The 15,259-nt window shown below is 35.8% G+C and overlaps 1 protein-coding gene across 1 annotated transcript; it reads left to right on the forward strand.

The window, feature by feature from the left end:
- Nucleotides 1-367: 367 nt before the first annotated feature.
- Nucleotides 368-3,755, forward strand: LOC133450915 (cytochrome c oxidase subunit 6A, mitochondrial-like). Its single transcript, XM_061729814.1, has 3 exons — nucleotides 368-485; nucleotides 3,221-3,363; nucleotides 3,471-3,755. The coding sequence occupies exons 1-3, from the start codon at nucleotides 383-385 to the stop codon at nucleotides 3,558-3,560; spliced, it is 336 nt and encodes a 111-aa protein (XP_061585798.1). The 5' UTR covers nucleotides 368-382; the 3' UTR covers nucleotides 3,561-3,755.
- Nucleotides 3,756-15,259: the final 11,504 nt, after the last annotated feature.

A 15,259-nucleotide genomic window follows, 5' to 3' on the forward strand; every position in this document is an offset into this window, starting at 1 on the left:
CATTGTCCTTCACCACAAGAGTAATACATTGCTTTAAAATAATTCATAATTGTAGGGTCAATTCTATCCTTACAACATTTGGGAAGAATCTAAATTACCTATATATCTGAACTCATTATATAATGCAAATAAAGTTGCTTAAAAGTTGGTGGGGACAATTTGAGCCTCCTGTAAGTTGGTAGTGTTATGTCCCTACCGTCCCTATGCAAACCTACGCCCTTGGAAACGATGTCTTTTTTGTTTCATGTGCCCTTTATTGTATACCCTACAGAATTTTGTTCAATAAAGTTTAAAAAAACAAAAAATACTGTTGCTGTCGTTACTGCGCCTGCGCGGTCACGTGATCTCCCAGCTTCCGGTGTCTCGTCTCCCAGAAAGCAACATGGCGGCTCTCGGACGCGTCTCTCAGCTCCTGCTCCGGTCTCCTCTGGCCCAGACTCGGCGTCAGCTTTCTGCCGTGGCAGCAGAGCACGGCGAGCAAGCAGGTACCAGTGCCCCCCGGTCCCCGGTGTGACCGGTCTCTTTAGGTGTGATTAACGCGGTGTTTTGAGTGTGACCTTGCTGGGCTAAAGTTAGCTCCTCCAGGAGCAGCTTCGAGTCAGAGACGTTTATTTAAAACGAGTTTCTGACGCAGAAAGTCGTTTCTTTCAAACCTGAACTCAATCACACACGGGACGGAGACTCTTTTAACTTGTATTTCATCATTTGAAGTACCTTGACTTTAAAGTAGCAGCGGTGTCGGTGTCCCCCGAGGTCAGTTAATACATATATATATATATATATATATATATATATATATATATATACCTTGATTTTATCATATGGGGAGAGATAATTTGTGCTGATTACAAATAATATAATGTATTACAAATAATAGCTCTGACCAAAACACCTGCAGAAATACTGCAGGAATGACATAGCAGCAATTAAATGCAGCCTTCTGTAAGCTTTAAATATCCACTGGGCTTACATCAAATACATCAAAACACAACAATAAAAAACAGTTTTCTGAACTTATCAATATGACTCTGTCCTTCACAGGATAAGTAAAATGGATCACTGCAAAAACTCAAAATCTTAACAAGAATATTTCTTATTTCTAGTTAAAATGTCTCATTTAAGTAAAAAAAAATCTCATTACACTTAAAACAAGAATCATCACTGGAAAAAACAATTTTCACCTGTTTCAAGTAAATTTTCACTTGAAATAAGTAGAAAAATCTGCCAGTGGAACAAGATTTTTTTTGCTTGTAATATGAAGATAAATCTTGTCCCACTGGCAGATTTTTTTACTTATTTCAAGTGAAATTTACCTGAAACAGGTGAAAATTGTCAAATAAGTTATTTCTCTGGTGTTATTTTTCTGGTGATGACTCTAAATGTTGAAATAGCAGTAAAACCACATTCATTGATGAAATGACATAAGGGATGGAAAGGGGGGATGGCAGTTTTACAGGGGGGATGATTTTGACCGTTTTTATTTCAGGGGGGGATGATTTGGATAGGACTGTTAGGAAAGTGCAAGATACACGGGGAAAAGGAAACTTTGAAACACTATATAACAAGGTTACTTGTATGTTAGAAGCAAGGCATGTAATGATAAACACTAAAGGGCAAGTAATATACATTTAATACGTTGTTTACTGAGCTTAAGGAAAGGCAGGTTTATTTGTATAGCACAATTCAACACAAGGTAATTCAAGGTGCTTTACATGAACATTAAAAGCAGCAAGACAGAATTAAACAGTAAATAACAAATAAAATAAAATGATGAGAAAATAGGTAAAATAATAAAAAGCACAAGTTGTTAAAAAGTAAGGGCAGTAGAGTACAGCAGGTAAGTATTTAATTTAAGAGTACGCTTCAGTGAACAGTAATATTTTTGTCCTGATTTAAAGGATCTACAGTTGGAGCAGACCTCAGGTCTACAGGAAGTTTGTTCCACCGGTGAGGAGCAGAATAACTGAACGCTGCCTCACCTTGCTTGGTTCTGGTTCTGGAACCACAACAAACCAGATCCAGATGAAGCTCAGGGGTCTGGGAGCTTCATAGGGAACTAACAGATCCAGCATGTATTTTGGTCCAAGACCATTAACTCTATCCTAGCAGCATCCTTTGACTCACTTAAGAGACTACCAAATCAAAAACCCAAACATACCACAAGCCTGTCACTGAACTATGAGCAACCTGAATCTAAAAATATCGCTATTCATTGGGCAGACCAAGGTCAGCGTAGAAATATCCAGTTTAATAATATCTTCGTCCATGCAGGTTCATATCTTGCAGTATTTCCTGTTTCTTTGAAACTGGCAGGACAAGACTAAAACATTAATTTCTAAAGATCTACATCTGCATGGAGCGGTGGTTCCAGGTTAATTCATTGATTACATCCCTAAGATTGGCTGAGATGAACAAAGACATGACTAAAATGAAACTATTGCGCCGTCTCTCCTGATATTTTGCCCAAAACATGCCGCAGATGTTTTATTTAAGACCTTAGGAAATTTGTGTAACTTTTTGAGGAGGAAAAAATTGGGATAAGGTTTCCTCTAAAATGATAAATGGCCATTAAAGACAATGTGTTAGAATAAACATACAAGATATTTTACCAGGACAGTATAAATGTTTTGTGTTTTATACCAAAATTGAGAATGAAAAATGCACACACATAAAGTATAAGATTATAATGCAAAAATGTGTTTTTTTTTCTTTGTTTTGTTTTAATAATAGTTGAGTTTACAATGAGATAACAAGTTGCGACCATACATTTTAATGATGCTGTTTGTACACCCCGCTGAGGTTAAGCTGTGTGTATTCAGTTCAATACTACTTTAATTCTCAGTGCCGAACAGAACATGATGGACATTATTATTGACCTATGCTGAAATTATTTATTGTAGCTTCTGACTAATGGTCCTTTTGTTGAAAGAGGTTCACAGATAAGTCTTTACACCCCAAACCTGTCAGTAAGAGCCTTGTATTCTCTGACCCATGTCCATCCCAGCTTGAGGGTAACATAAGAAAAATATCTTAGGTGTTTTCTTCAAAAGTGACATGAAAATCCACATTTCTCACTCCTCTGACTTGTTTGTAATCTGTGATTTTTAATTCATGGTGCAGCTGATACTTCCAGATGCCAGTATCAGTGGGATAATATCTATTTTTGTTTGAGCAGATAACTGGTTTTGTTTATTAATTAAATATATTTTTTTCTCCCCAGCTAAAACATGGAAAATCCTCACTTTTGTCATTGCCCTGCCTGGCGTGGCGGTATGCATGTTGAACATGTATCTGAAAGAGCAGCAGCATAGCCACGAGCAGCCAGAATTTGTCCCATACTCCCACCTTCGCATTCGCTCCAAGGTCTGACACTTTAACTATAAAATATGCACATTCAACACTGTTTTAATTGCCAGCTTTTGATAATGAATTACTTAATTCTGTTTTCCTGATCTTTGTTTCCCCTTCAGCGTTTCCCCTGGGGAGATGGCAACAAATCCCTCTTCCACAACCCACATTTGAATGCCCTTCCTAATGGTTACGAGGGACATGAGGACTAAACCTCTTCCACGTGTCACAACTGGCTCAAGTCCTCTCTCAGCATTTCTTTCTGGACCACACACTCATTTACAGTTTACTTTCTCTTTACTCTACCCCAGTGCTCTTCACATGGGGCACCTGATCTAATAATTCCAATGCTCCGGACCATGAAAACACAATGTGAGCTTAACATAAATAAAGTAACTATTACCTCAGTTCGTTTTTCTGTCTGGTTCCTGTGATGTTGTGCTCCAAGTTTTTCAATTTCCAGTTAATGTTTTATAGAAAATGTTTTATCTCCCCGAGAAGTTGATGGCACCTCACTATAGGAAATGCTCAGGTTTATGTGGTGAAATTACAGAGAACTGAACTGCGCTTGTGTACTTAGTCTGATAATTGTTGAATATGTTAGATTATTGTTGGTGTCATTGCATACTTACAACATATAAGGCGCATAACTGGTGTCAGAAACACCTGTGGTGAACCTTTTTAAGACTTGATGCTGCATGAGTGCAGTTTAAAAGGTGCTGGTATTTTTGGATTAACGGATACCTTAAATGACTTATTAAATGGTTATGGTGTTGCATGCTGTCACCTTTTTAAGCAAAATTTTACATTTAAAAAAAAAATATATGTCTGAACTTTACTCCTGCTTCATTTTACTTTAATTCCAGCTTCTGTTGACATCTCTCATATTTTATTTATATATAAATTGAGTTCAGTAAACCTAAATTCAGGCATGCCAACATTTATAGCACTAAGAAGCAAGTATCAGTATTTAAGGGGGGTGAGGGTTTCTGTTTAGTTTGTCCTTGGTTTAACTGAGCCTTTAGGTGTCAGGCTACCGGAGAGTCTGCAAGAAATGAAAAGGGATTCGGTGAATGTGATTAACCACCAAATTTACCGTGGTTTAGATTTGAGGAAGCAAAAAGATAGATACATTTTTTGTGTTGTCACGACACAAGAACCCAGTTGATGCCATGTGAACTGAGGATTCAGCCACATGAACATTTTCGATTTTTCAGCTATAATCTGACAATTTCACAACAAAAGAAAAAACAACCTTTAGCTACAAAACTGTATGAATACGGGAGAGTATTAGGGCCAGGCAGGAGAAAAATAAAAATTATATTTTAGAGGAGGAAGATTTTTTTCTTCATTATGCACTTTGAGAGAAAAGTCGAGATTAATGTTGAAGTAGAATTTCGAGAGAAGTCGAAATGTTGAAGAAAAAAGTCGAAATGTCGAGAAAAAGTGTAAATGTTGAGAAAAAAAGTCAAAATATCGTGAATAAAGTCCAAATGGCGAGAAAAAAGTCGAAAAGTCGAGATTAATGTTGAAGTAGAATTTCGAAAAAAAAAGTCAAAATTTCGTGAATAAAGTTGAAATGTGGAGAAAAAAGGCGAAATTTCGACTTTATTCACGAAATTTCGACTTATTTCTCGAAATTGTATTTCAACATTAATCTAGACCAGGGGTCGGCAACCCGCGGCTCTAGAGCCGCCCTAGTGGCTCTTGGAGCTTTTTCAAAAATGTTTGACCTTTTTTTTCCTTTTTTTCTTCTTTTTTCTTTCTTTTTTTCTCTTTTTATTTCTTTTTTTTCTTATTTTTTTCTTTTTTTCCTTTTTTCTCTTTTTTTCTTCCTTTTTCCTTTTTTAATCTCGACATTTCAACTTTTTTCTCGAAATTTTGACCTTTTTCTCGACATTTGGACTTTTTCTCGACATTTGGACTTTTTTCTCAACATTTTGACTTTTTTCTCAAGATTGTACTTCAATATTAATCTTGAAATTTCGACTTTTTTCTCGAAATATCAACTTTTTGCTCGACATTTCAACTTTTTTCTCGAGATTGTACTTCAACATTAATTTCGACTTTTTTCTCAACATTTTGACTTTTTTCTCGAAGTGCATAATGAAAAAAAAACTTCCCCCAATAATAACTTATATAGCTACATGCAGCTTTGTTGCCTTCATTCTAAGCCTTATACTAGACTTTTCATTTTTTGCGGCCCCAGACATATTTGTTTTTTGTGTTTTTGGTCCAATATGGCTCTTTCAACATTTTGGGTTGCCGACTCCTGATCTAGACTTTTGTCTCGAAGTGCACAATAAAAAAAAATCTTCCACTCTCAAATGTTTTTTCTCTTGCATGGCCCTAATACTCTTCCTTAGTATGAAGGACTACTGGATGCAGAGATGGATAAGAGGTGGTAACCATGGCGACGGTGCATGATGCTTCCACCGTGTTGTGTCTTATTAAACGCAGCTTTTCAGCTGCAGCTGCTGCAAGGAGGAGAAAAGAGGGAAACAATGAACCAAAGTCGGGTCTCCTCATCCCAGATAGGGCAGATACTGGTGCGGGTGACGAGTTGTGACATGTGACTCGCTTTTGTTACAGTCTCCACCTCTTCCACGTGAACGCGCTTTAAGCCGAATTAGAAAATCCTGGGTTAACAAAAGCCTGTCGATATTCTGTCTGAGAACACCGCTTATTTCCCCTCCGTTTGCTTTTATTTGGACCGTTACAGAAAGCGTGTCGTCCGCTGGATCCCACTGTGGCATCTGCTCGGCTCGGGTTTTGTCTCTCCTCGCGATCGTAAGGTTACGATTTGATTAGTAAATCTAGCATTGAAACATCTCGGATAACTGCGCGCACCCGCGCCGCCGCGCAGGGAGAGCAGTCGCTCGCAGAGACACGGATCACAATGATGAGCCAGGACAGAGGTGAGGAGAGCACAGAGCACACTGTACACTGTACAGGTGTATAAAACAAGAAACATTAAAACAAAGAACAAAAATACAAACCATAACCAAACCAGGGGTCAGTCAGTCAGTCTGACCAACAAACAAACTGGACTGTGCAATAACTTTGTGCAATATTTTCATAACAGATATTGTAGTGTGCAGAAAACATGTATCATATTATATTACACTACTAATATATATAACTATAGCATTCTGAGTAAATTATATATTGCTATTATTACCTTCTATCATACGATCTGTCTTTTTGGCTTTTGTATTACTTATAAATTGTAAGAATTGTTATATATATATATACACCGGTATATATAATATATATTATATTTATATATATATATATATATATATATATATATATATATATATGTATATATAATATATATTATATTTATATATATATATATATATATATATATATATATATATATATATATATATATATATATACAGGACTGTCTCAGAAAATTAGAATATTGTGATAAAGTTCTTTATTTTCTGTAATGCAATTAAAAAAACAAAAATGTCATACATTCTGGATTCATTACAAATCAACTGAAATATTGCAAGCCTTTTATTATTTTAATATTGCTGATTATGGCTTACAGTTTAAGATTCCCAGAACATTCTAATTTTTTGAGATAGGATATTTGAGTTTTCTTAAACTGTAAGCCATGATCAGCAATATTAAAATAATAAAACAGTTGATTTGTAATGAATCCAGAATGTATGACATTTTTGTTTTTGTAATTGCATTACAGAAAATCACAATATTCTAATTTTCTGAGACAGTCCTGTATGTTATATTATACATGTTTCCAGTGTATGCACATATATTTGCACATATATTTTTCTTCTATTTTTTTTCCCCATTTCTTTTCTTTTTGTATTCATATAATTCTATTGATCTTTTTATCTTTATATGGGTGTTTGGTTTTTGTGGTGTTTTATTTGTATATGACAGTGCTGAGTGAGTGAAATAGAGATGTGGGAACCTCCCATAGGGGTTAATATAAAGTTGTCTGAATCTGAATCTGAATGACATATGGCTGCCACATTAAATGCACATCTCACTTGTTGTTTATAGACTTCCAGATTCTTAGAAAACAGGAGAGGGCACATTTCTTCAGCTCTAAAGAGCAGGAACTTATTTTGAAGTTGTACGAAGAAGAGCGAGAGATCCTAACAGCTAAATCCAACACCACCAGTGCCTCCAAACTGAGAGAGGAAGCCTGGCAGAGGATAGCCGACAAAATAAACGCGTAAGGAGAGACATTTATATGACACCCATCAGTTTTCCTCCCAATGAAATGTCACCATTTCTCTCAGTCTAGCATTGCAGATATAAAAAACAGTCATAAAATCTCTTTTTTTTTGGTGATTCCCAGAGTTTCTGACAGTGGCTACAAAAGGACGTGGCAGCAAGTGAAGGTCAAGCACAAGAACATAGTCCAAACAGGTATTCTAACCGGACAGTGACGTATTCTTAAGTGTTGATCTGAATTACAGTGAATTATCAAATCGTTTCCATGCAGCAAAAAGAAAAAGGGCGGAGGTGATGAGGAACGAGGGGGGGTCGGCGACCCCGTCCCTCACGTCTGCGGAGGACGACGTGCTGCATCACCGGGACAACTCACTGGTGTTACCTGGAGGAGCCTGTATCGGGCCCATAGGGGGATCTGACAGCTCTTTCATGAGCGGTAAGCCGTGTTCACGTGTGATAACAGCCACTCTGACGTTTACCCGCTGCTCATTTTAACAGAGGTGTCAAGTAACGAAGTACAAATACTTAATTACCTTACTTAAGTAGAAATTTTGGTTATTTATACTTCAGTGGAGTAATTATTTTTCAGATGACTTTTTACCTTTACTCCTTACATTTTCACGCAATTATCTGTACTTTTTACTCCTTACATTTTAAAAACAGCCTTGTTACTCTATTTAATTTCGGCCTTGAAAATAAAACCTATCCAGTTAAATTGCTCCATCCGGATAGAGTGAATTTGGTTGTGGTTCTTTCAGATGTTCTTGTCCAGTTTTGTTCTTACATCCGTTCCCTCAGATTCCTGCAACTAAACTTGGATGTACATTCCAATAAAGGTTAGGATAAATGATAACATGCCTCTGAAGTTTGACTTTTTGCACCATTACAATACTTATAGGCAACTAGTCATCATATCTCCTGCTCTCTGAAACACATGTTAATGCTCAATAGTACACATATATGGTTCTTTAATATATTTGCATTATACTAAGATACATTCATTTTCAATGGCTTTTGTCCTTAATGGCTTTTTTCCCCCTTAAATTACTTTTACTTTTATACTTTAAGTAGTTTTGAAACCAGTACTTTTATACTTTTACTTGAGTAAAAAACTTGAGTTGATACTTCAAATTCTACAGGAGTATTTTTAAACTCTAGTATCTAAAGTATTTAAACTTCTACCTGAGTAATGAATGTGAATACTTTTGACACCTCTGCATTTTAATGTTGCCCCAACCATTCCAGTGTCGGGCCATCCCGTCCTCCTCCTGCCTGTAACAAAGACGGAACCGGAGAGTTTGAGCGGGGACGAGACGGATATCAGCGACACTCACTTTGAAGGGGTGAGTACCTTTAAACAGGGTTCGTACGTTTTGAAAAAACCTGGAAAAGTCATGGAATTTGAAAATGTAATTTTCAAGGGCTGGAAAAGTTTTGGAAACATAAGTTCACCCCAAAAGTTTTGGAAAAGTAATGGAATTTATTTTTATAATAAAAGTAATAAATAAAGTAATAACAGCCTATAAGGTAGATTTAAAATTGATCAATAAATATTTCGTATCGAAAAGTCTTCTCACGTGTGATGTCCCTACTGTAGCATCTTGCACATCATGCAGATCGGATCGAGTGACCATATTCTCCAACACTTATTATTACAGTTACAGTTATATTTGATTACTATAAAACATATACTACATATACTACAACATATTGCTGGTATATGAGTGTTAGTTTAAACAGATTTTTGTATAAAACCATAATTGTCATTAGATCTCCACTGTGGTGACTTTTTACATAGTTTTATTCCTATATTTCATTCATACATTGATGTTTTAGATCAGTTCTCAAATGGGGGTACGCGTACCCCTGGGGGTACATGAAGGCACTACAGGGGGTACGTGAGATTTTAAAATATACATATATTTAAAAAGTAGTATCCATGCAAAAATCCTTTAAAAATAAATATTTCATAAATAATTGAGGAAAATATAAGTCTAAATTCATAAAATGAATTTTATCTTCAGGAGTAGGCTATTCAACTTATTATCCTAAAACCCCAGAGTATCCCCCACACCTGGATGGTTCCACCTAACCTGTCAATCACCTGGCTTCACCTGTCAATCACTTGGACCAACGATGGAGTCGTAGTTGAAGCGTAGCAGCAATATTTTTATGTTTAATAAATCAGTTACTGATGGCACAGTGCTCTGTTTTAGGTCTTTTTTTTACAACCAAAAGTGCTTTGCGCTGGTTAGGGGGTACTTGACTGAAAGAATATTTCACAGGGCTGAAAAAAGGTTGAGGACCACTGTTTTGGAGGTTGTGTATAGTCATGGAAACTTGCTGCCAAGTCATGGAAATTTGTTGGTTAAAATGTGCATGAACCTTGTTTAAGTGGACCTCTTTTGTAGCAGTTGACATTTGATTTATACTTTTTTTCCTCCCTTCCCTCATAGGATATGAATAGCACTTTCCAGGAGGGGAATGACTCGGTAGGGGGCTCCGTGGGGGCTGCAGCTGTTGGTAGAGGTGCAAAGGTGAGGTTCACCACTCAGCACTGAGATGTGACGACTGAGAAGAACAGCAGAAGTGCATGAGTTGTTTTATTTTTTATTTTACAGAAGCAGCCAGAAGACGTGCGGGCGCTTTACTGCTCCTACCTCAAAAAGGAGATGGAGAGCCGGGACCAGGAGATGGCATACAGAGCACTGAAAATGAGGAAGCTGGAAAAAGAGATCCTTTTACTTGATAAGCAGCTTGTGTGATTGTACAATTGCACATACAATCTTATACTGTTATAAAGCGACGAGCAGCAATTAGATAGCAGTAGTGACCTCCTCCACTCACTAGAATCATAACCTGATATGTTGTTTGCAGCAGCAGGTGTTGGCCGTGGTAAACTCCAGCTTTCTGCTCTGACAGGAGGTTGGTCAGGCCCGCAACATGTGATGGAGCCTTTCTGATTGGTTTTTGTTTTAATAATACACACACATATATATATATATATATATATATATATATATATATATATATATATATATATATATATATATATATATATATATTACTGTATGTATATATACAGGACTGTCTCAGAAAATTTGAATATTGTGATTTTCTGTAATGCAATTACAAAAACAAAAATGTCATACATTCTGGATTCATTACAAATCAACTGAAATATTGCAAGCCTTTTATTATTTTAATATTGCTGATCATGGCTTACAGCTTAAGAAAACTCAAATATCCTATCTCAAAAAACTAGAATATTCTAGGGCAGTGGTTCCCAACCTTTTTTCCTTTTTTCCCCCCTACTTGTGTCTAAGACCAGCCAGGCCCCCCGACCCGTACGAACTAGCACCAAAGTAGTCTTTAATTGAAAAAATAAACATTAATTATGTTTTTTTTGATACATTTCTCTTTGGTTTACTCTGTATACATATATGACTTTGTTTTTCTCCAATGTCACCAATGTATAAAATACGCACAAAAGGACATAAAAGGACATAAAAATATTTCTGAAAAATGTCTCTTTTAATATGAGACCAACATTTTTTAACATTTTTCCTTTAACAACCTGTCGGAGTAGATTAAATGTTGAGTAATGATATAATAATAAGGAATGAAATAATTTCCTGTGTTTGTCACCAGTGTATAAAAAACAAAAAATATTCAAGACATTCATAAATTATTCCTAACAATGTCTTATGAATGACTCATTCGCAAATATAATTTTTACAACTGCATAATTTCAAAGCAGACAAAGTTTCGCGCACCCCCAGAGATCTCTGGTGCCCCCCCAGGGGGGGCCCGGACCCCAGGTTGGGAGACACTGTTCTAGGAAATCTTAAACTGTAAACCATAATCAGCAATATTAAAATAATAAAAGGCTTGCAATATTTCAGTTGATTTGTAATGAATCCAGAATGTATGACATTTTTGTTTTTTTTTAATTGCATTACAGAAAATAAAGAACTTTATCACAATATTCTAACTTTCTGAGACAGTCCTGTATGTGTATGTGTATGTATATATATATATATATATATATATATATATATATATATATATATATATATATATATATATATATATATATTACTGTATGTATATATGTGTATTTTTGGAGCAGATGTTCTCATCGAGGTGTTCAGGTGGAGCAGATTTATGCACCACATGGTGCATTGACACTTTTTGGTCACACTGGGTTCTTAATTCAAGATATGAATTTAGACAAAGAAACAACCACGGGGGCAGCTGGAGGACCAATCCTCCACCAACGCTGATGTTCCTTCTGTGTAGTTTTAAAGAAAGTTAGCTGGCTCTGCTCCAGCTTTCTTCTCAGTTTTCCACTTCTCCTCTATGTTTCAGGGTGTCTGACTGCAATTTTTGCCATAATTTGCCGACAAACACACAAGCAACAATGAAATACCTCCGCTGTGTTTAGTCACAGAGCAAATAAACCAACCCCAGATAGTCACTGTTGAGCTGTTTTACAAGCGTGGACACATTTCTCCAACTATAGAGGACAGTATCTGCATAGTTATGCAAACCTTTTTTTAAATTTCATATCAGACTCTTTTCACATTGACTTCTTGCATATTTCAGAGGCTTTTTTTTCCTTTCCAGAAAGTGAAACATGGTCAGTTGGAATAATATCAAGTTAACAAATTGATTGGCCATGATCGGTTTTTGCTAAACTTGCTGTACGGTGTGGATACAGTAACTCTGGTTGGACATTTGTCGTCAGGTGTGACGTTGCAGGTAAATACGTGGTCATAAGCAGATGTCCCGCAGCAGCAACATGCGGTTCCTGAACATTAACATGGTAGCAGCCTTTCTGCTAAATTCTTCTAATGGTCTATTTGATTTAGACACCAGTGTAAACATCTGATCACTTTTGTTTCTTTTGTCTGTAAAAAGAGGTTATAATTATCTATAATCTGTTTTAAATCTTTGATTTTATGATCAAACTTCAAATGAATCTGTTGCATTGTTCAAAACTAGTCATATTTAAGGTCAATATAGCGCTGTTTTATTTTTATATGCATTTTGACATATTTATGAGTTGTAACTGAAACTGATGGTTTGCATTTCATTTTGTCATGACTTTTATATGCACTACAACAAAATAATTTGTTAAAATAACAAAAAAAACACAATAAAACAATAAAAACATGAATCAGCCCAGTCTACTGTAATAACAGTGTGACCTGCAAACATGTTGATGGTGGCAGATTTATTTTAGACATGTCTTTTCTGGGTCTGAAGCACGAACATACAGTGCATCCGGAAAGTATTCACGCTTCACTTTTTCCACATTTTGCTATGTTACAGCCTTATTCTTAATTTAATTAAATTAATTTTTTTCCTCAAAAATTCTACACACAACACCCCATAATGACAATGTGGAAAAAGTTTTTTTTTAGATTTTTGCAAATTTATTAAAAATAAAAAACAAAGACATCATATGTACATACAGGACTGTCTCAGAAAATTAGAATATTGTGATAAAGTCCTTTATTTTCTGTAATGCAAAAATGTCATACATTCTGGATTCATTACAAATCCACTGAAATATTGCAAGCCTTTTATTTTTTTTTTAAATATTTCTGATCATGGCTTACAGCTTAAGAAAACTTGAATATCCTATCTCAAAAAATTTGAATATTCTGGGAATCTTAATCTTAAACTGTAAGACATAATCAGCAATTTTGGAATAAGGCTGTAACATAACAAAATGTGGTTAGAAGCGCTGTGAATACTCCCCGGATGCACTGTAATAGCTGACTGGTTGCGGGAGTGATCAATCAATTAATCAATCAAATTTTATTTGTATAGCACCTTTCATCCAGGTACATGAAATACAATGTGCTTTGACATTTTGACTGAAAAATAAGCATAATAAAAACAAAAATAAAAACTGGGAGACCAATGCACACTGACATACAATATAGTTAATTAAAATGAAATAATGATAAATGTTCAAGGATTAAGGTTGAAAAATAATCAGTCCATAACAATAAAATATAATAATAAACACATTAGAAGAAATAGATAAATAAATAAAACATATACCTCTAAAAAATGTTAAACAGAATAAAACTATAAAATTTGATGCTACATAAAAGCCAGACCAAAGAGACGAGTTTTTAATCTACGTTTGATTGCAGACAGACAGGTGTCCAGACAGACAGGTGTCCAGACAGACAGACAGACAGACAGGTGTCCAGACATCCGTAATCCCCCTGCGCGTCCCCGGCCCCGGAGGCCCGGCGCCGCAGGCCGGCCTGCGGGGACGCGCGGAGCTGCGGCCGGACACCGCCGGGTCTGGTCCTGCAGGGACGTAAAGAAAACCCCGTAACCACTAAATGACTGCAGGCTGGAGCGTCTTTGCAGCAGCAGCTTCTCAAGGAGATGTGCGCGTCCACGGTCCGTTTACGCAGCCATGATGAGTCGAGCGACGAGAGGAGGATCAGTCACTCTGGCTGTTACATGCAGAACTGGAGTTGAGGGGGATGAGGGGGGAAGGCATCCCCCCCTGAAATAAAAACGGCCCAAGTCATCCCCCCTGTAAAACTGCCATCCCCCCTTTCCATCCCTTATGTCATTTCATCAATGAATGTGGTTTTACTGCTATTTCAACATTTAGAGTCATCACCAGAAAAATAACTTATTTGACAATTTTCACCTGTTTCAAGTACATTTTCACTTTAAATAAGTAGAAAAATCTGCCAGTGGGACAAGATTTATCTTCTTATTACAAGCAAAAAAATCTTGTTGCACTGGCAGATTTTTCTACTTATTTCAAGTGAAAATCTACTTGAAACAGGTGAAAATTGTTGTTTTTTCCAGTGATGAGTCTTGTTTTAAGTGTAATGAGATTTTTTTTACTAAAATGAGACATTTTAACTAGAAATAAGACAAATATTCTTGTTAAGATTTTGAGTTTTTGCAGTGATCCATTTTACTTATCCTGTGAAGGACAGAGTCATATTGATAAGTTCAGAAAACTGTTTTTATTTTTGTGTTTTGATGTATTTGATGTAAGCCCAGTGGATATTTAAAGCTTACAGAAGGCTGCATTTAACTGCTGCTATGTCATTCCTGCAGTATTTCTGCAGGTGTTTTGGTCAGTGCTATTATTTGTAATATATTATATTATTTGTAATCAGCACAAATTATATGTCCCCATATGATAAAATCCACCATCCCCCCTGATTTTTTGTTACAACTCGAGTAATGGTAACATGTCTGTGTTTTTCATGTTACTGCGTTGCACATCATCCAAAACACCGTTAACCCAGAGTTAATTGTCATTTTAGGGATTTTTGTATCCTCACTTCTGTGGATCTCTTCTTTTTTTTTTAAACAAAACTTTATTGAAAATATACAAACTCTCAAATAGGATAGTGGACAAATATCAATTTAAATGCGATATGAAAAGAAAGAAAAAGGAAAATAAAAATAAAAAAGGAATACAAAAAACAAAAAAAAACAAGGTGCTCTAAGAATTAAAAGGTGCATATGAATGACAAAATAAATTAAGCATTTAAATTCACACAATGGAGCATAGAAAAGGAGAGGAATTATTAAATTAGAATAACAAATAACGAGCAATGTCTAGACTTATTTTACTTCCATTTTTGTTTTCTACTCTTTTGAGACATGTGAAAAAAATCTTAAAATCGTT

The sequence above is a fragment of the Cololabis saira genome, chromosome 9 (genome assembly GCF_033807715.1).
Source record: "Cololabis saira isolate AMF1-May2022 chromosome 9, fColSai1.1, whole genome shotgun sequence".
Lineage (NCBI taxonomy): Eukaryota > Metazoa > Chordata > Actinopteri > Beloniformes > Belonidae > Cololabis > Cololabis saira.